At 37.8% G+C, this 22,742-nt stretch overlaps 1 protein-coding gene across 2 annotated transcripts in view; it reads left to right on the top strand.

Moving 5' to 3' along the window:
- The window catches only part of ADK (adenosine kinase), a 293,088-nt gene that overhangs the window by 113,760 nt on the left and 156,586 nt on the right, over window positions 1-22,742 (top strand). For both annotated transcript variants that reach the window (XM_067000398.1, XM_048060308.2), the window contains exon 5: window positions 19,792-19,964. In XM_067000398.1, coding sequence (XP_066856499.1) covers window positions 19,792-19,964 — 173 coding nt within the window. The remainder of the gene's footprint in view (window positions 1-19,791; window positions 19,965-22,742) is intronic.

The following is a 22,742-nucleotide window of genomic DNA, read 5'->3' as shown; positions in this document are numbered from 1 at the left end:
ATCATATTAGGTATGATAGCAGAATGGAATGCCAAGTACTGGCAGCTGTTTTCGCTTTTTTTCACAATCTTTGATATCCCTTGCTTAGTCATTAGTACTTCCACAAACATTTAGCAGGTTAATGTATCAGGTACATATCAGCTATAAACATATTTCTGGCAGTCTTTCAAAGAAACTTTTCTTTTGTAGCTGAAAGAATTCAGTCTTCTATTCAGTGTTTTAAAAATAACTTGGGTTTAGATTATACAAATTGTAGCTGTAAAATTGAACATAGGTATCACAGCATTTATGAAGTATTTAAGAATATATTAGGTTTAATTTATTGTGAAAATTAAAAAAAAAGAAATCATTCAATTCACAATTTTTCACACTTCTCTATAATTTTGCCTAATATTCTAGATGAATAAATAATAAATTCACAAAAAGCCAGCAATCAAAGAGGATAATTTAGAGATAAACTTACTGTATTAGCCAAGACAAATTCAGTGTCAAACTTACGAATTTAATCATTTTTGTGTAAGGAATATTTTATCTTGGTCTACTTGATATTCTTTTCATTGTGTCCTCATTCTCCCCTTCATTCTTCCACCTCTTCTCTAAGAAGACTTTCTTATTCTACTTGTCCATTGCACTGCTGATTTGTTTCTCACTGCTGCAGTTTCACCCTCCTGGAGCTTTTCCCCCATTTTATGATTTTTTTCCTTCTCTTGAAAGTTTGAATGCCTTCATGAGTACAGCTGTCATTTGAAGAAAAAAAAAAAGCAGGGGGGTTCGGGTGGTTAGACTGGCTTCAATTGTATTTGTGTGGGGTTTTTTTGTATTTTTTTAACCATATAACACTACTATATATGTGGAAGTCTGAAGGTAACTGCAGCGCCTGTTCGTGTGTATGTATATGTTTTTCTGAGTGGTCCATATATCAGACCATATATCCATATATATCCATATGTCTTTGGAAAATGTCATTTCATCTTCCAAATATATGGTGTAATTCCATCCTTCCTGAGCCTTGTGGCAGGCATTGTGCTGGGTACTGTGTTCTGAACACAGATAATACTGGTTGCATGTGTAGTATTAATTGCTTATTGCAGCTGAATATTATTTTGGCTAATTTTGAGTAAGCAGATTCTTTTTTTTTTTCTTTTTGGCATGATGTTTATAGTATAGTCAAGAAATATTTAAGTATGGTTTATCATCTGCCATATTTTTTTGAACCACATTTTAGGCTTTCACTGGAGTTCAGTATAAAACGTACAAAAAGAAAATTGCTTCATAATTGTCTGTAAGAGCTAGCCTCCTTTTATTTCAGTTTCTTAGAGTATACTGGAGACAATGATTTTATGTTTTCTGATGGAAGCAGCAAGGTTTTATATGCATAACTGGAACAATTTATTGATTGACTGAACAAATTTTCCCCATGTACTAGTAACAATAGCTTGGTTTTCTTCTTGGTACATTCAGTTCAAGGACACCTTGTCTTGGAGTAATAGGTTGTTGAAGGGATAACAATTCGTGATTATTTTCTAAGGTGCTATAGGATTTTTTTTTGATTTTTTTTTTTTATTTTTTTCCCAGACAGAAAAAAAAAAATACTGGGGAAATCAGCTAAGTGAACATCTTCCACTGCTGACATGCTTCTAAGTGAGCAAATAGGACTCTACTGCTGTAATGTTTGTTATACAATAGCTGTTTATTACAATAAAGAAGGTAGATCTTGAGATGTACTTAAGCTGTTTAAGTGGTGAAATAAAAAGTCAAATAATTTCATAACGCTCAGTTGTGCGTAGTATAGTTATAATTGCTTCTGTATTTTTAAAGTAGTTTATATCTTACCAAAACACCAGGTTTTTCTGTTAACAGTAGATGTGTAGGGTTAAATTTTGAATTCTATAGATCTACTGATTTGTACATACTTGATTAAAGTCATTAATACTCTCTAAGTGCAATTCATCATTGCACATTGCCACTTATCAGAAATCATTGCTGTGCTGCAGAGTACTCTGAATTTTCTCTTCTCTTTTTTTTGTTCCTTCTCTATATACAGGAATGTAATCTGCTGATCCTAACCTTGGTATGAACAAACTGGCAGTGGTGCGGACTGACAGTCTAATAACGATTCAAGAGGGTTTGGGTTTTTCTTTTAAGGGAGTCTAAAGTATTTGAGGAGTAGTCTTAGACTTCGGTATTAAAGCATTGCAAGATTGTTTGTTTGTTTGTTTTTTTAGTTTAATTTTGCAACACCTGGAGTTTGCTGTGTGAGATCTCTGGTAAGGTTACGGTTCAAAGGAATTTTGTGGCTTCCTACTTTCCTATCTTCTGAATGTGCAGCCTACAGAACTGTAGGGTGGTTGTCTTTTTAAAACCTCTCTCTGAAACAGGCCAAGGTATCTGTTTTCTTGTGTTTTTACCTCTCTCTTTTTTTTTCTTTATTTTTAAACTGCTATCTTTTGTTGAGACTTGAGCGATTGTTAAGACGTATAATGGATTAGCGAGGAAATTAAATATGCTTCCTTGACTAAGGTATGCTACTTTCGGCTTTTAGTGGAGGAAAAATTTGGGATTTTTTTTAAAGAAACAATTAATCTACAAATCATATTTAATTGCAGGAATGACTGTAACAACATCGTTTTCCTACATTTGTTACCATAAACCTTCCAAAATGTTAAGATACTGGCTTAGACTGAGATTTTAACAAATCCAATTTTGAAAATAAAGTGTTTTTTGGCTTGTGTACAAAGAGCCCTTGAAAGTATGCTGGTGCTGGAGCTCTGCTGTAGATACAACTTAGCAAAATCACTGCTGCTGAAGGGCGAGCTTTTAGTATTGCCAAATATAGAAGGAATCCTCACAGTGAGCAATTAATTTTCCCCTTTGTAGGGGTGATCTGAGGATTTGATAAATCTGCATTTAGACACACCAAGCATGACACTAGTCGGTTCACAAAGGTTTGCGGTGGGTGAGTAATACTAGTTCCCTTGGTATCTTTCTATTGTTTTGAGCTTGGTGGAGGAATAGGAGCGCCTACTGAAGAGGTAGACTTGAAATAACTGAATTCAGATTCATTTTCTAACCTACCCTTTGAAGGAGGCTATTGCTTAGTATTTGGCTTGTGTTTGTCTGTCAGTGTTCAAGAGATCTAAAAGTAGTCATGGACTTATAAGTGGCCCATAGAAATAAAATGAGGAAAGAAAATGCTTGCATTCTATGTGGAATCTGTATTGCAAAAGTAGAGGAACTCTTCCATGAGAAAACCAGAGAGGTCTGAAAGTAAAGAATCTTCATTACCCAGTTGCATTTCATCAGTAGAAATACTAGCCTTGTGAGGCTAAATGTAAACTTGGTCAATGCTTTTCAGGTCCTCTGAGAAACTGATGACTGGGGGTTTCCTCCTCTGAAATTCCAGTGTAAAACCTAGCACATAACAGATTTCAGATTCACACAAATCTGGAGATCTTTATGCAACAGGTCAATTTGTTTTCTGGAAAAAAAATAATAAATTTGAATGACGAAAGAAAGGGTAAATAAAATTACAAAAAAAGAAGCAATGACAATCATAACTAATGCCTAGTCAGATAATGTGCTGAAGTGGCAATACACAATTCATACCTTCTGCCTAGAGAGATCCCATCCCAGAGAGGGAGGACCCATCCTGGCCATCTTCTATCATGATTCCACAGATCATTCACAGTGCAACACCTGTACATTGATATGTGGTATGGCGAAGTGTGAATATGGGATTATATGTATTAGAAATGTGACTAACTGAAAGGTGGCCTGTTGCCAGGGGTGGGCTGCTTTTAGTAGCTTTTTCTCGGTTCTGTATTAGTCTGTCTTAAAATAAGAGGAATCACATTGGTATATCAATAAGAATATTAAAAAAGAAACAAATAAAACCTGGTTTCTATAGAAAAAAACACAGACACACACAAAAAAAACCAACCTTGGGATAACATATCAAATCCCTACAGTATTTTCCAGTTTTTGGGTTATGTCATGTTAATAAAGGGATGAATTATTTCAGCACTGTTAAAATAATCTGCAGAAATGATTTTCATTAACACATGAACAAACTACCTTAATTTCAGTTTGCTGCTCTTAATACTAAATTGTTTTGGTTTTATGCAAGTAGCTTTTATACCTAAACTGGTGAAAAAGAAATGTAATTGTATTTTCTTAAGAGTAAAAAAAATAATGAGATTGACAATAAAATCCAACACATAGGCAGTAATTTTATAACAGTGTCTAGTATTGATCCGGGTTGTTCAGTTTCAAATTGCTTTACAGTTATTAATGAACATATTCACAGTCCACTGAGGGAACAATATATTTGTATTCTGAAGACTTAAACTTGAATTGTCATACACTATGTATAGCAACTTATCAGAATCAAGATAATAGGACCAAATTCTCTTTTAATCCATATTGGTGTAATCCCACTGATATCAGTCAGGTTCCACCAATATAAGTATGAGCAGAAAATTGGCTTTTAGGTTAAAAGAATCTGAACTACTTAAGAATTTGTTCTGGAAAATTAAGAACAAATTAATGAGTTAACCTTTTATGTAGTTACTTGTAAGCGTTTACATCAAGAGAAGTGGTGTTATGCCAATTATAACTGGTGAGTGTTTTAATATTGATAGTTGTAATTACCTGTCAGTTGCTTTATTGACAGATTCTCCTCTTAATGGAGTTTAGAATCTTTTTTTTTGGTGGTGCCTCAGATATTCTAATGTCTTGGCATTTTTCATACATTCACTGCCTGAAGCATACATTCAGTGCCTGCAGCTAGTTTACTGCTTCTGTTTTAAGTATCATTTCCAAATCTTGCATGCTGTATTACAAATACAAATTTGCCTTGGATGTCATTTTATCATCTTGACAGCCTCCTAATCTACTATGTTCTTCTGCCTCTTTAGAGAATAAGTAGATGGAATTACAAGTTGTTATCCATGGGAAATCATGTAATGATGTAATTAACATTAGTAGAACAGCTAACAATAATGACAACATCCAGAAACTCCAGAAAGAATCCTTAAAATTATGTTGCAATTTTTATCTTGTTAAGAGGGAAAGTATCCCAAGAGTTCATCATTTCAATTTTTAGTTTGAAAACACTTCATTTTAGTTTTCCTTAGGTGTTAGGTTAAATACATTTATACTTTTGCAGTTCTTTATATTACGGGGTTTGTGCTGCACAGAAAAAAGATGATACAAAAGGATCAAGTAACAACAGGATAATTTTAGACCCAAATTAATTAGCACATATGCAGTTAGGGTTTCAGATGAAGTACATGCTGCCTGATACACTGGATCTTCAGGATTCAGAATTAGCATGTTCTGCAGCCAGTGCAAGCAAGATACAGGGCTGTTGGCTAGCCCAGTGCTGCTGAAAGCAGTCAGTGCCCCTGTGCAGAAAACAGCAGAGAGCGCTGAATTACATTGCTGCTTATGCTGTTTTACATCTTTAGCTTCTATAAAGCATACACAAAAATATTTCTTAAAGTAAATGGACTATTATATATGCTCAGATGGAGGTACTTTATGACAGCTTTATTATAAAGAGCAGGTAATTCTCGGTGCTCGGAATTGTCTGTGGTGGTGGGGTGACAGATTTTATAATGACTAATCAAGTCACTGTATTCGCAATGCATTGACTGAATTTGGGTGAATTTGAGTGAGATTAATTGGGTGTCCTCTATGACATATACATGCCAAGAGTGTATCACACCAAATTTTGCCTACAGCGGATGACCATTTAGTTTCTTTTCTGCACAGTTATTAGCTATGATGCTAGTAGTAACATAAAGGTCCTAGAGTGTGTTTTGAATAGCAGTTCCTTCTGGATACTTCATTGACTCTTGTCTCCTTTTCAGTGGTAACTATTGCACCTCTTGCCTTTCAAAACTAAATTGTGAATTGGTATTTCACGCTAGAAGTGCAATCTTCGTTAATAGTGGACATCCCAAAATACAGAAAAAGGTAGATGAGAAAATCCTAAATTTGTGAATTGGGAGAACAGAAGATGAGCAAATTTTCAGTCTGTATTGTTTTTTTCACTTGTATTTAAAAGACTTCTTGCTGATCACATGATCAGAAACAATTGGAAATACATGTTGCTGAATTAGGTTTCTGTAAGGGTCACTTGTGGTTTATGACACTTGAGTGATTTGGCAGGCGGTTTATCTTATCTTTGGCAAATCTGAATGCATGAGTGAGATGCTTAGGGAGCTCTGTTCCCATTGCCTGAATATTTGGGGCTCGTGGCTGTAATGAAATCATATTTTGAAAATGAAGTTGTACTTATTTATCTATATATAAACATGGTTTGTTTTCATTACAGGAATTCCATTTACACATTTTTCCATTTTTCACAGGAAAAAAAGGCGACAATACTCCATATTCCCCTTCATAAACTATTGGTTTTTCAAGATTTGGCATTTTACTGTTACACAAACTTCAAAGCAGATGAGATATTGTTTCCTTATTTTACTTTACATTCAAGAGGTACTTTCTTAAGAGTGTTTTGTACTCGACATCAATCCTTGATATATCTTGACATATCTTAACTGTTGTAGTTTAGTAAGGTAGGCACTGTATACGTGCATTATAGGTGATAATGGGCGGTTGTGGGGGGTTTTTTGTTTGTTCATTTTTAAACATTGAAATAATGAAGCTATACACACATACTTGCAGATATTCCTTTAGGTGAAATTAAAAATAAATTACTCTGCCAAATGAAAAGATAATATATACAGGGTCAAAATAGGCCTGGATTCGATCTCATTTGCATCTGCATAAATCGTGCACAACTCCATTGAAGTGAGTAAATTTACATCAACACAAAATTGGATTAATTGAGATCACAATCAGTTCTGTTGGGCTTTCCAGCATCTCAGAGGAAACTGGAAAAGGAGATCTTTAACTTCAAAATACAACTCATGTTGACTGTTTTTTAATACCTTTCAAAGAATATTAACTGGATCAGGATTATACAGTTATCAACAAAACATCTTCTTTGTGTTTCGTGTATTGATTTCTTTCGGTTAATTTTGATTTTAGAGTTTGAAAGAAATATTTCTATTGTGAAAAAGATAAGATTCATCAAGTCTGGTCTTGCAGTTTGTGAAACCAACAGTAGAAGACTAACTCTTCTATGAATCAAGACTAACATTCTATTAAATGTAAAATTTCCCTCACCTTCCACTCATGCCAGATGAGGTCTGGGAGTTAGTGTTGTGGCTCAGCTGATCATGGGAGATGTCAAAGCTTTTAGCTGTGACTGTATTCAGAAAAAAAAAAAAAAAAAGAGCAATGTGCGGTCCTTTTTATTGAGTATATAGCAGTTGGTGACTATATTATCTGTTCTGTGAAAATTATTTGAACTTAGCACAGAATTTAAGCTATATGCCAAGAAATTCAGGTACTGCCAATTACTGCTTTCGGCTGTGTATAATTATATGTGATTTCTCTTGTCCATTTTGTTTAAAAATAATGAATTGTTTGGTTAAAATTTCTTGCAGGTATAGAAGTTACCATGAAGGAAGGAGTATATTAGCTCAAAAAAATAATCAACAATGTTAATGAATAATTACATTTTGCTGTTTTGCTTGCTATCTTGGGAATCAGAATAGAATATATTTACAGTTGATGACAAACAGAAGCCTCCTTTAGAAATGTTTTGTCAAAGATACTCTTTATGTCCAACCACAGCAAATCTAAAGGTGTGGGTGAAACTGGCAAGGGGAAAAGTAAGATTGTTGTGAAGTGGGCTGAATACAAAGCAGTGTTTACATGCATGAGATATAGGAAAAATAATATTGTCACCATTCAGTTATTGGTGAATGGAATAAAAGCCATTTATTTGTGTAAATGGATAATATTGACTGCAGTGGAGGAGCAGAGTGCCATCTATCCGACAGGCGGTAACTCAAAGTTCTCTGAGGTGGGCCTCAAAACTGCCACCCCGGAAGTCCTGCAGAGGAGGCCTCTGACTTCCCTCCTGCTTTTGCAGGGCGCAGGGGCTGGTGCTGGTGTTGGTGTGGGGAATCAAGGGCGCTCTGAATCCATCAGGCCTCTGGCAGGCGAGCAGAGGGATGTGATGGTACGTGCACAGAGCCTGCTGAGCCGCTGGGGCAGATGAGCCGCCCGAGCAGAGCGTTGCATGGGATGGCCGCTTGTCCAGGCTTCTGAGTGTCAGCCAGCATGAAATGATAAGAAATGAGTACTTCTTGTGCAGCTAATGGTCTGTGTTGATTTTGTATCTTGTTGGTACTGGAATAAGGACCTGAAAGGTAATTTAGAAATGTGAAATTGTATACTTTATCAGAAGGTAACTGTTGCTTTTTGAACTGTGTAAAGGCACCAATGTTTGTATGTATAGCAATTAAAATAATGAATTTGTTACAGTAGCATAAAAATACGTTTATTTTTGAGAAAGTGAATATTTTCTATTGGGAGTGCTATGGTATGTAATCTTCTTATGTTCTAAGAGCGTGCATGACTTCTATTTGAAATCATTGTCCACATGTGCTCTGTGGATCCAGATTCCCTCAAACCTTCAACTGTGTCCGTGTACCAGGCAGTCTTTGAAGGTTCCAAGTTTTCAACTTTCTGTGGTTGCAAGTGACCCAAAGCATCTGTAGGCTTTTCTGGGACTTACCTGTTCTAAGGCAGTCATTCTTGAGTTGATTCATACTTTCCTTCTTTAGGAGAGGGATTGCTCCTTAAGCACACTGAACCTTGGAGGGGAGGCATTTCCATGTGGAACTGTGGATGGAATATTTGGGATAACAGCTAGGAGAAGCCAATCCTGAACTGTAAATTCCTGATGGGTAGACTCAAAGCCAAATAAAACCTTTCTGAAGCCTTTGTTATTCAGAAGGATCCTAGTCTAGTGAGAGTAAGCCTTGAAGCTAGAGGAGAAATAGCAGATTTTTTAATTGTATTTTATTTTTAATTTGTAATTTCTTTTGGAGAAACTTCTTTCTTAACTCTGGAAGAAAGAAAGTTTTTATCAGCTTGGGTGGAATGCTCCACCATGATGCTATAAGCGTTGCTGTACATACTTAACAAAGTTTTGCACCCTCTGATTAGGTATTTTGGTCTTTTGGAGCTTTTTTTTTTTTTTTTCCATTTCCTTACAAGATCACTCATTTACTTTGCTTACCACATCACTCTAGAACTTATTTGGAGCTCCTGGAACACTTCCTCTTTCACACTCCTATCAAGAAACAGATTTTGGCTAACATGTTAATTTGTACACTAGTGCTGTTGGCACTAAGAGGCAGCTAATTAGTTGTCTTCCTGACTTGATTGCCTTTGTGGCATAGTGTGACAGGCTCTTATTTAGGCTCTCACTTACAATCTGTAAACAAGTTCCTGTTACCTGTGAGCTATATCTGCCAATTATAGGAAACAATAGTTTCTAGTGGATAATACTGTTTAAAAAAAAAAAGTTACACATACAATTTCTTCAAAACAGTGAGGCACTACTGAAGCATTGCCATAGATGTTGTATTGCCAAGTGTTGTTGTTGTTGTTTTGGTTTGGTTTTTTTTCAGAAAAACCTAGGCATCTTCAGTGACATCTCAGGAATGTCTCTTCAAGTGTTTTGCAGATTTTTGCAGGGAGTTGATCCACTTTCTCTCTTCCCAGCCCACCCCTCTGTTATGTGTTTGGTGCAGCATCTGGGCATGATGCATCGTTGTACTGAGGAGTTTGAGTGTCTGCATATTCCTGTGACTATTAGGTAAACTTGTAAGGTTCAGATACTATTTGAATCAGACAGCGTGGGAATGAGATACAGAAATTAACTATTAACTGAATAAAAAAAATCAAGTTATTTAATAGTAAATGACGTATACTTTTTATAGGCACATTTGCAACTGGCCTTTCCCATCTCTTTTGACCCACAAAGATTGGGATTCAGAAATGGAAGGTGGAAATACATTTCACACTACCCACTACTTGTTGCTGTGGCAACATAGATGCATAATTTTATAAGGAAGCATTTTCAGCATTTGGAATAGATAACATTTTGTCTTTTTTGCTATTTCTGGTTGAGAAATACAATTATGATTAATCAAGTTTTTATAATTGTCACACATTAACTTGAAATACAATATAAGTTATGTTTGTAAAATGTGTAGTAAGTTATAAATTAGTAACAAGGGTGATCTCTAATTGCTCAGGAAAGCCTTTTAAGATGAAGGGTTTGCTGTGACGAAAAGAATTACAATGTGTTACAAGCACTTTGGTAAATAGTTTAATGTATTGAGAATTCTTGACAACAGATAGATGAAGACCTGCCACTTTAAAAACTCACTTGCCTTAACTGCTTTCTAACTTCAGTAGTCAAAAGCTGTTAAGCTTTAAGTGCTCTGTCATATTTGTGGGCTTTTATAGTAGAAGAGTAGAGCAAACAGCAGTGATGATGGAAAACGATGGTGGGTAGACTTAAAATACTGTAAAGCATAGAGACAATTGTACGTAATGCCTGGAATTGTAACCTTTCTGAATGAAATGATCAGCCATATGTGCCACCCTTACGGACCCTGGAAGAAGAAGAGAAGAAATGTACCCTGTTGCTAACTGTGCATGAAATTGCAGTGTTAGGAGATATTGACCAGATGTTTCAATCTCAACAAATAGCTTGTTATGTGACTGAGTGAAAATCTCTCTGCTGCTTTGATCACATACACCTTAAAGGAAGAAGTAATTTAATAGAGGCTGTCAAAGTTCATCACTGTCAATAAACTTTGACTTGACCTTTGCCATCTGTTTTTGATACTGTTGCTGATAGAAGCTGATAGGCAGCTGTTTACAGTTTCTGCTTTATGAACTCTGTGCTGCCAGACAATGGAGGAAATGTCTTCACTTGTGGATTTTTTGCTGTGATTGGGAGTGTGGGTGTATTCATTGAGACTGTACATCATCTAGCAAGCGAGTGACACATGCACACATTTTGGAAGGGAAGACTTGCTTTAAGGTTACAGATATGCAAAATGATGTGTGAAATAGCCCAAAATGCCATTTTGCAACAATATCATCTTCATTCACAGCTTAGTACTTAAGTAATATACAGTGGTTTATTCTGGAAAGTTTAAGGGCATTTTTAAAGTGCTTAAGTCTTCCTTGTATCTCCATGAAGTGAGTGCTAATTCTGTACATGTAGAGTAGGCTGAGGCACGGTTAGCAGCAGTGCACAGTTGCACAGTAAGTCTTACTGTACCCAAGTGTGACTGTGCATTTTCTTATGTTAGCATGCTCTTAGTAACACACCACAGCTCCTAACCACACAGAATATCAAGACTCTTTTTGTTGGGCTTTACTTGCCACTTTGCCATATTTCCTGGTGTTCAGTGAGGAAGTTACTATCTTTGAGGTCTTTTACTGATAAAGGTAATATTGAGCCTTATCTCATACACAGCTTTGTACCATTAGCAAATCTCTTAATAAACAGCTGTATACACTGAAACAGTTATGGAAGTAAACCTAGGATTCTTACTGTTATGACAGCTTTTGTGTAACTGTCATTTGAGGGATGAAGAACTTGCATGACCAGTCCTGTTATCTAGGTGTATTATTTTTTACTTAATTTTGAGAAGGGACCACATTCATATTGTGAAAGGGGAAAGGGAGCAATGCATCAGATCAAACAAGGAGGTAGTTAATGCTTTGGGTTCTGTGCTTTGTAGGGGACGGCACTCAAGGCCAGCTGCAGTCTCATTTATGTGCTTTGCAAGTTCTTGCAGGAGTCTTTCTGCCTTTGGTCTCAAATAACGTACAATGAACTTCAGAAGAGAGGCTGCAGCAATTCAGATGTTGGAGGCAGAGCGATAGCATTAGAAATACAAGATAAGAGGGTGTCTGAGTAAGGAATATTAGAGGTAACAGTCTGGACTGGCCAATATGTAAGGGTCGGAATAAATGAGAGCTAGCTTTGGCCACATTGAAACTCTGAAATATGGTTACTCCATGTTTAATTACTGAAAATGTGGTTGTATTTTCTTGTACAACGAGAAGTTTAGAAACTAGACTAAAAATAAAACATCAGAAGAGCAGATGAAGGGCAAGAGGGGAAGAATAGGAAGTGAAATGCAAAAGAAAACAGCAGAGCTGAAAACAGTTTTGTACAATAGATTTTGTCAAGAGGCAGTTTGTTAGCTTTGTCTTTTTAAATGTAGAAATGAAGTACTTTTCCTGGATGATTGATGTTCTGATGGACAATTAATTCAAAAAGCTATAGTGAAATGCAACTTGAGGCACCACATGAGGCACCACACTAAACCTAACGGATATTCCTGTGCAAGGATTTGGATAGTGTATTGTCATCCAAATCCTGGTAAGATGTAGATATTGGTCTCAGTGCAAGGATTTAGCTAGTCTTTCCTTTACAAAATATTATCGCTTTTATCTCATTTGACTGGAAGTTGCTTGAGGGTGTTGTCATGCATTTTAACAATATCACTTCCTCATGCAAGATTTGGCAGCTTCAACTGATGGTGGAGGAATTACTGTACAGGACATGGGATTCCTTTTTGCAAGTCTGCTTTTATAAAGATAAGCTTATTTTTTCGTTTTCCATTTTTTTATGTGGCCATTACGTGATAATAGCCATTGCGATCTTTAAATGTTTGTTTATCAATGAAAGAAAGAAAGGAAAAAAGGATTCCAAAGGTGTTGGAACAAAACTGTATTATCTTGTCTGCTATGCAGGATCCTAATGCTGTATTCGAGACTGCTTGTAACAGTAATTCCTGAGCTAGGTACGCTGAGGATGGATTCAGGTTAATTTTCTTCATAGCATCCTGCATGGTGCTGTGGTTTAGATATGTGACCAGAACAGTGCTGATAGCACACGAATGTTTTTAGCTATTGCTGAGCAGTACTTGAGCGGCATCAAGGCCATCTCTGTTTCTCACTTTACCCTCCACCCTACCCCCTCCCCACCAAGTGGGCAAGAATTTGGGAGGGGACATAGCCCTAACCCAGACTCACCAAGGAGATATCCTATGCTGTATAGAGTATTCTCAGCATAAAACTGGGGGGAGGAGGAGGCAGGGGCAATTTTTCCAAGGTATCTGTTCCTCAGAGGCTAGCTAGGCTTCAGACTGCTGGTGGGAGAGGGTGAGTGGTTGTCTTTGCATCTTTTTTTTTTTCTTTTTTTTTTTGGGGGGGGGGGGGTTACTCGGGTGGGTGGCCAAGCTCCACCACAACTGATCTCTCACTCCCCCTCCTCAAAGAGGAATGGAGAGAAAATACGATGAAAAGGGCTCAAGGGTTGAGATAAGGACTGGGAGATCGTGCAGTAATTGTCATGACGGGCAAAACAGACTCAGCATAAGGAGATAGTAAGATTTATTGCCTATTACTAACAAGCTAGAGAAGCGAGAAACAAAGGAAAGAAACCAAAAGCACCTTCCCCTCCATCCAGCCTCTTCCACCTCCTCCCTCCGAGCGGCGCTGGGGAAGGGGGGAATGGGGGTTATGGTCAGTCTATAGCGCTTCTCCACCGCTCCTTCTCAGTCACGCTCATTCCCTGTGCTGTGGGGTCCCTCCCACGGGATGCAGTCCTTGCGGAACTGATCCAGAGTGGGCTTCCCACAGGCAACAGCTCTTAAAGAACTGCTCCAGATATGGGTCCATACCACGGGGTCCATCCTCAGGAACAAACTGCTCCAACCTGGATCCCCCACGGGCAGCAGCTCCTGCCAGCTCACCTGCTCCTGCGTGGGCTCCTCTCCACGGGCTACAGGTCCAGCCCGGAATCTGCTCCGGCAGGGGTCTTCCACAGGCCGCAGCCTCCGTCGGTGCAGGCCCACCTGCTCCACCGTGGTCTCCTCCACGGGCTGCAGCATGGAACCCTGCTCCACCGTGGTACTCCATGGGCTGCAGGGGGACAGCCTGCTTCACCGTGGTCCTCACCACAGGCCGCAGGGGACTTCTGCTCCAGTGCCTGGAGCACTTCTCCCCTTCCTTCACTGACCTTGGCACCTGCAAGGCTGTTCCTCACTCCTCTCATTCTCCTAGCTGCTGTGTGGTCCAGTGTTTTTTTATCCCCCTGTCTTAAATATGCTCTCACAGAGGCGCAAACAACATCACTTATCGGCTCCTCTCTGGTCAGCAGTGGGGCCCTTACCTAACATGGGGCAACTTCTAGATTCTTCTCACAGAAGCCACCCCTGTGGCCCCCTGCTACCAAAACCTTGCCGCGTAAACCCACTACAGGGGGGAAGGAGGAAGAACATTATTATTATTTCCCTTATTAAACTGTATCTTGATCCACGTGTTTCTCTCACTGCTGCCCTTGCAATTGCCTCCCTCCTCCCTCTGGGGAACAGTGAGTGAGTGACTGGGTGGGGTCATAGCTGCTGGCTGGGGTTAGCACACCACAGCAGGGATTTGAAATGATATAGTGTGTGTAATGGTAACTGAATATTGCATTCCAGTTGTGCGTGAGATGTATCACATCACTCACAAGAAATGTGAGCTCACTCACTTGGAACAGTAACATTGATGTCTTTTTTAGGATTGTTTTGCATATTGGCAGGTTTTCCCTCTTTTAAGATCTATGTAAGGTTTTGATCCCACTTTTGCTTGCTTTATCTGTTTTTCTAAGATGAGGTGTGATGTATTTTCTTTTAATATTACAATATTCCTAAAAGCTTTTTAATGGACTACGCATATAATTGGTGATAAGAAATGTTCTAGGCGGACAACAGATTGGTGAACCCTTCTGAAGAGTGTATGGACTCATTTTACGTTCTCAAGAGGATAGATAGTCCAGATGCTGTATGAAAATGAGCCATTTCTGCTCTGATAGACTAAAATGAATGCTTCATAAGTTGTTGTTAGCATTGTTTAGTTTAGGTTTTAGCAAACATGTTAAGTCTTAGCTAATTTTAGGTCTTTGGAGTCCTCTCCTCTGTGAGATGCAATTTAAAATAAGATCAGATTTGACAGATCATGCAGAGAAGAGTCCAGCTCCAAATAATGCACTTCAGATGCACTTCAGATGTCTGTATTCAGTAGTGTTAATGAGTTTTGAAGATCCTTCACTGCGGCGGGGCATAATGCTTCTTGTTGTGTTGTCAGTTCCTGGGTATTTAGGCTTCAAGTCTACAGCTGAAAGCTTCTATGTACAGAAGGTATGTCAGTCAAAGCAAAGCTTTGTATGCTTTGGCACTGTTAGTTTAAGACGACTGACAGATGTGGAAATGCACTACTGGCTGAAGCTTTTTTTTTAAAAAAAAAAAGTTCAGGAGCTAAGAAGTTCAGATGGAGAACAATGTGGGACTGATAGCAAATACCATTGTCAACCTCCTTGTTACTATTATCAATGTTATCCAGTTATCAGTGTCATCTACAGCAAAGCATGAAGCCGTAGTAAAACAAGATTATTTTTGAAGGATCTTTGTTTTAGTCAGAGGGCTATAAAGCTGTCTTAAGCTTCTTCGGTATGGTGGTGTTTTTCGGTCTCAAATGGTTGTCTACTGAAACCTAGCAGTAGCAAAGTCCTCTTTTGCAAGAGAAGTCTCTTTGCAACTGATGATAATGAGGTAAATGAGGTCAAGTATTTAGTTTTGCTGCTTTTGCCTTGGTCCTCCCTTTACTTGGATCTTAGCAACAGTAGAGAAAAGCTTTAAACACAGATATTTTGTGATATGGGATACTGGGCTCTACCCCTTGGTCAAAAGCATGGTGTTCTCAAGCTAAATAGGATACTTGGGAAATAAAAATCAATGAACACTCACCTCTCTGTTTCGGGGGTAATTCTTTAAGACCACTGATGATTTTCATATTGCGCGAGTGTGCATTTTTTTGGTTCTCTGGGTATGAGACAACATTCAGGTAACTCTGTAAGCTCACCTTGAATATCGTTCCCAAAGGACAGCACTGAGTAGCCAATTAAAGTCAAGTCCCTTCTCGTGTTAGAAGAAGTGCTTGTAGAAGTGCTTCTGTAATTTGGGAAGGGTCGTTTCCAAAGCTGTTCTGTAATCAGTCAAAAGTGGGAGATAGGTGTACCACATCTTTGAGGCTGAGGGTGTGAGTGGGATGTAGTTAACTCCAAGCGGTATGACAAAGTCACAGTTCATTCTTCAGAAGTTTTGTTTGTTACCAAGTTTTCTTGGCATCTCAACATCTTGCAAGAGAAGACGATGCTGTTCTCTGCAATTGCCACCCTCTCCCAGGAACACAAAGGTTCTCAGGCTTATCTGACAGCTTAAGCATGCAACGGAATTCACCCTGTTAAGTCAGATCACCAAAAAACACTTGAACAGATAGATACTGCTGCTTCTGTGAACCCAAGTTGGTGTCATAAAAATAAGGAGAGAAGCGTTCTGTCATTCCCTGGTATATCTTTGGGTGGCCAGGATGCTGGCCACTTGTCCATGTGCTGGCTTCAGTATTTGATGATAAGGAATAAGTTGCCTGTAGGCATAGGGTAATTTGAGGTAATGAAATCAGCCTAATTTCAAGACAGGGTTATGTTAAAGGCAAGAAAAAGGTTGTTTAAAAAATGTTTGTATTTGCTTTTAGTTTACTAGAGGGCATACAACAGAAGTATGAAGCAAATGCAATCTGTTTAACTCAAGAGAGCATCTGAAAGGTGTTATATTTCCTCTACGCCTTGCTCTGTCACAGATGCTTATTCTGACTGACAAGGTCAGGGCCTGTCCTTGTGTGTACCTGATGCCCATGCTGTGTTGACAGAAGAAAACTTTAGGATGGAGAAACACACTAGATTTCATAAACCACTCTAGATTTTGAGTTTCCTTTGTGGTATTCCCTTCCTGAGGCTGTCTTGCTCCTTCATGATGAGTTCCTACTTTTGACACTTCTGTCTTTGGGCCATTAACAGCCTCAAATTCCCAGGGGTAATAGTGAAGATTCTTGGCGTGGCCAGGTGCCAACCTCTCCTGACCAGACTGTCAATACAGTAAGTTAATAGATGCCTCACTGCCTAGCCAAACCCTAGATAATTAACTCATTATGCTAGTGCCTGCTGAGCTGGGTCATTTTCTGTTTCTGTCTAGAGTCTTTTCATTCAATTAAATCTTCTTTTCCACATAAATCTATAAATTGAATTTGCGGTTTATATGACTATATGCCTGGCATTAAAGTGTGCAGTTTGTTATTGGCCTTAGTTTGATATTGGATGTAATGCTGCATGGTCGTTTCATTGTGGTAATAGTCTTCTGATGACTGAGCCCCTGTCCCCATTTAGAGTGGTTTAGCCAAAATGTTAGCAATGTTAATAATAATAATGGTGTGTGAAGTGGCCCATAGAAATCTGTTGTTTCTATATCATGTTATTCAAAATTAGACTCTAGTCCCAGCAAGGTGCTTTCTGTGGCTCATCCTACTAGGTACAACTTGAGTGGTGTGCCACAGGTGTATTTCTGTAGTTCAGTTTCATCAAGTTTTCAGCATCATGTCCCTGTTTTGCCTTTACTAATATGTAGACTTATAACTGGGGTAAAGGAAGAACAGTTTGAAGTTCTTAGGCAACTAGCAAGACCTCGCTACTTTTGTTGTGGGAATATGTGAAGATGGTTCCAAGAAGTTGGGAGTGTTTGTAACTGGAAATCTGTGAAGAGAGACTCTTTCCAGAAACACTGCTGAACTGCTTTTCCATCTTCCTCAGTGTTGCTTAACTTAGCTCAGATGTTCACATGAATACCTATACAGTGGTAATCGCTGTGTAGCCCACCAAGTAATTCCTGTGTTTCAAATAATCATGAGCATCAGCAGAACCTCTGCCTGTGTAAGAACTGGTCTTCACAATATGCAGAGGTTCATCTCAAGAAGCCCCAGATCATGACTTCGAATTCTCAAGAATAACTTTACTTACATTTAAAGTAAGGTTTGTGACAATTATATATGGCATGTTATCACATCTGAATTCAAATTGAGCTGCTGCCAATAGCCCAAACTGTGATATTTTAACAGAATTCCTTTTTTTTCACAAAGATGTATGTGAAATATTACTTAGTACTGCTCCAAATGTTGTCAGACTTTACATGTAAAGGATGGAAAAGTTATGTCATTTGCTAGAATGTTGTAACCCTAAGGTGTAGCTCAAAATCTTTACAGATATATATATATATTTTAAGAACTGTTGGGGTTTGTGGAAAGCTGATACTTTGATAAATGCTATTCATAGCTTTTGCTGTTAACTTTTTATTTTGTGAGAGTAAGGTATGCTGTTCAACATGGGATGCAAGACTTCAGGTGCTTCTTACCAGTGTAGAAATTGGTTCCATATTTTCTTACAGTAGGTCACAACATCTTTAGTCTTGTTAAATAATCTGTTCTACTCAAATATACCTCCAAATATAAAATGTTATATCTTCTAAGACATACTAAATGAACACCCTGCAAGTGTCTATAATGTATGTGAAATACGAGGATGTTGTACATAAATCTCTCGTTAGGGGTTTATTTAACATCTGTTAATTTAGAGTGATACAGAACAGACAAGCAGAACGTATCTAGAGTGCATTTCACAAATAAGAGACTGAACGCTGCCACCATCTGACAAGACTTTTTAAAAATTTTAAACTTGATATATATCAAGCTGGTGTGGGAAGAGGCCCTGGAACATTTGTCCATTTGCCTTATTAATGAAAACTTTAGCATGACTAAAGAATTTCTTTTTTTCTTCTGGAGCTAGAAGTAATAAAGATGTGACAAAGCATGTATTTACAGCTCACTTGCTTGACCTTGCTACGACCCACAGCTACCACTAATGCTGATTCGTAATGGAGACATTATCACTTATTTAAATCTTGATTAGGAAACAATTATAAGTAGGGTTTTAGTATAGCAGTAAATTGATGTAGCCTTTAATTCATACTATAGATTGAGCAGATAAGCTTTCTGACTGTAATTAGAGGGAATTATAATGACTTCAGTTGGTTGACTCATCACCAGCAGGGTAGGGCCTGTGATTATTTCTTCACATTTATGTTTTAGTTCACTCTTGATTTTACTTGGGTGCTAAGTTTTATCTTTTAACGTAGTACCAAGTGTAGTTACATTTAGAATTGAAAGATGTATATTTTGTGTTAATAAAAGAGAAGTTTTATAAAATAACATAGCACCTTAGCAACACTATACAGCTATGCTCTTTCCTTACAACTCAAGTGACAGAACTGCTCTTAATAAGTTGGGGATAGGTATTTTCGTGTGTGGTTTAACAATGAGAGCGGGGAACACTTCCTTTTTGTGTATAGTCAAATGGTAGACACATGGTTATTTTCAGTACCATTTTGTTTTTGAATATGTTTTGTGAATGTTGCTAAATGTTTGCTTTGGGGGTTCTTAAATATTGTTTTCCTTATGTTCTCTCTCTCTGTATTTTATTTTTGCTTTTCTACAAATTTCCGTTAAAGATACTATGTTGTTTGATTAAATCTAATGTGGAGCATATCCTTTGAGCTGAAGAACCTTTTTTCTATGTTTTTACAAGGTATTTCAAATCTATTTTATAGTGAACTACATCTATTTAAGTGAACTTCACATTAGTTATTAAGCACTCACCAGGATGATTAGGAGTAAATTCTTTATTTGTTGCTGACCTTCCCTTTCTTGATGTACCTGACTTTTTTTTTTCTTTTTTTTTTTTTACTTCTGGCACAGAAGAGTTCTGTAGGATCAGTGTGTGTCACAGTGCTCTGTAAGCACAGAATTACATATGGTGAGCAGAGAGAAAAAATGACAAATAATATATCAGGCATGTTAATTATTTGTTGTTGGCTTTTGTTTTTTTCTGTCAATCTGCAGTGGATGATTCAGAGCCCTTACAAAGCTGCAACTTTCTTTGGGTGCATTGGCAAAGATAAATTTGGAGAGATATTAAAGAAGAAGGCTGAGGAAGCTCATGTGGACGCCCATTACTATGAGCAGAGTGAAGAACCAACCGGAACCTGTGCTGCCTGCATCACTAGTGATAACAGGTATACGGGGCCTTCCATATTTTCCTAAGACACAAATATGTGGAACATAATTTGTTAGGAATATTTGGATTTGAATGATAAAGTATTCACACTGATTTGAGACAACAGAGGGCTGTATGGCACATAGTTTGGGATCAGGTGGTGTTAATATACCTTCATAGAATAGCAGTTACTCAACTCATACTCAACCACTACTTCTTTCTGAACTTTTGAAGTTTCCAGTTGCTCTGAAGATAGAAAATATATGGAAGACAAAAGTTGCTTAACAAGTATGTTTATACAGCCTTCATGAAAAATGGATTGTCGTGTAAGGAATAGACTTGATTGGCAAGTAAAGAATGTACATCAGATAATAATGTGTTTAAAGAGGATACATGTTGGCATATAGCCTGATAAAAAGGGTTAACTTGCTTTTATACAAGAGGAAGAAAAAACACTTTTTTGTTGGGAAGACCTAGTGACTGTAATTCTTTGTCCACATCTTATCTGTTGTTTCTTAATTTTGTCTTTCATGTTTTAATTTATTCATTTTTTTCATATGGCCTCTGCAAATAAAAATTACTCCTTCAGACCTCTGACACCTTCAACCTTACTTATAGACTAAGGACAATATTTTTTGTGGTATTTTGTATGGTTTCAAAGCATTGCATGAGGAAAAAAAAGTGTTTATGGAGTCATCCATTTTGAGTATCGTAATAAAATCAATAAAACAATTTTAGAAAGAGACAACGAAGATGATAAGCATTTATCTTGAGCATGTCTCTTTGCTTTCTTCTTTCTCCCTCTATCCACAACAGTTGAACTTAAGTATTTCTTGTTTGCTGATTACCTACCTCCTGATGATTTTTAGAAGTTCCAAAACCAGACAGTCATGTCTGCCTTAATCTTGAGATGTTGCTAGCACAAACTAACCCTCCCTGCTATTTGCTAGCATCTAAATTTTCTGATACTAGATACTGAAACAATAATGGAAATGGTATCTGTTACCCTGAGGAATGTTTTCTTTATGGCTGTGCATAAGAGCAAAATACCATACCAGCAGCACTAACTGAACTAAGAGCCAGGGGAGGGAGAATTTAACATATAATTTGTAGAACCCTATAGTAAGGTATCCCCTTAGGAACTTCTTAAGACTCTTCTTAATACTCAACCAAGCCTTTCTTCATGTGTAAAATGTTCCAGCCCCCTAACAATTTTGACTGCTCACTGCTGGACTCACTCCTTTATGTCAGTGTCTGTCTTGTAATGGAAAGTGCAAAACTGCACTTGGTACTCCAGATGTGACCTGGAGTGCAGAACAAAGGTATCCCCCTGTTTGGAATATGTAACTTCTTCTTCCCTGCTGACTATAAGCTTGCTCATATAGGCCAGGATGTGACAAATCTTTTCTCTGAGGATACACTGCCGTCTCTTGTCCCAAGTTCCCACCAGCACCTCCACGTTCTTTTCTGCAAAGTATTGTGTCCTGTCAACACTCAGCCTATACTGTTGCATGGAGTTATGCTACTGCAGTTGCATGACTTTGCATTTGCCTTTAAGTCCTCTGCAAGCTTTTTTCTCCAGGCTTTTAGAGATCAACTGAGTGACAGACAGCCCTGTCCTCCAGCTTATCAACCTGTCCCTTGCAATTTAATGCCATACATAATGTCTTACTCTCAGAAAAGAAAGTTCATATTCAATGGAGAAAGGAAGTTCATCCATCTTCATACAGATTTTTGACATTCATTATGTCTACGGATTTTCCCCTTTATCTTCAGATCCGTATTCAGTTTTTCAAAGAGAAGACAAGCAGCAAAGATGTTTGTGCTCTGTGATTCTCTGTTTAGTGACATAATGTCTGTGCATGCATCCTTGCAGCAGTCACCACTTCCTAGTTGGCCTGATGGGAAAATGAAGTCAAGATCATCAATAGACATGCATCATGAACTCAGGAAAAATGTTTACATCGTTTCCCATGCATTTCAATAGAATTTAAAAGCTTAGGTAAATTTATTCATAAAAATGTCTGCAAGCACTTCTTTAACTTATTTAGTAGTATTTTTTGTTTCCTAACATGAAACACTTGTCTCTCAATATCAAATCTTTGTTCAAATAACAGAAACTTCATCTCTGGTGGTGCTTCATCTCAATCACTGTTTTAGAACCTGCTTGAGAGTGTGAAAGGATTATGAGAGACTTATATCCCTCCTTAGAGGATAGAAAAAAAGAGGCTGATAGTTGCCACTAAAACCTTTATTGTGCAACCCTCTTCCTTTTATTGCAAGCAAGTTTATTCTCAGCCTTTTGTTTCCCTCTGATCACTACTTGGTTTTCAGCATTTTCTTGATTTGTAAGGATGTCTTCAACCTGCTGCAGTTGATATCTCTATTTATTGGCTAATCTCTTATCCCAACGGAGGCATGTGCTAACTTCCTTTTTCAGGTAATTCAGCTTTCTTGTCTTTTAGAGATCTGTGAGCTAGTAAATAGCACTCCTGGTTTTCCCAGTAAGTGACCGTGTGTATTTATGTTCCAGGTGCCCAGATGTGAATATTTCTTGTTTCTGCTAAGTTTGTCGAGCTTTTTGCTGAAAAGGGTTCTGAGCTAATTTGTGATGTGATTTGTTTTTTTTCAGAGCTTTTCGAGAAAATTATAACCCATGATTAAACTCTAAAATAGTGCCTACACTACATTATAATCTGTGACTTTGGTTCATATGTTCTGCTCATAAATACCCACGTGCACAGAGTTGCCTTTAAGCTATTAGACTTGAAGCACTTCGGCTGTCTCCAATTACTGT

Source organism: Anser cygnoides, chromosome 7 (genome assembly GCF_040182565.1).
Source record: "Anser cygnoides isolate HZ-2024a breed goose chromosome 7, Taihu_goose_T2T_genome, whole genome shotgun sequence".
Taxonomy (NCBI): Eukaryota; Metazoa; Chordata; class Aves; order Anseriformes; family Anatidae; genus Anser; species Anser cygnoides.
The sequence above is the reverse complement of the archived record's forward strand: the minus strand, read 5'-3'. Positions and strand labels throughout refer to the sequence as shown.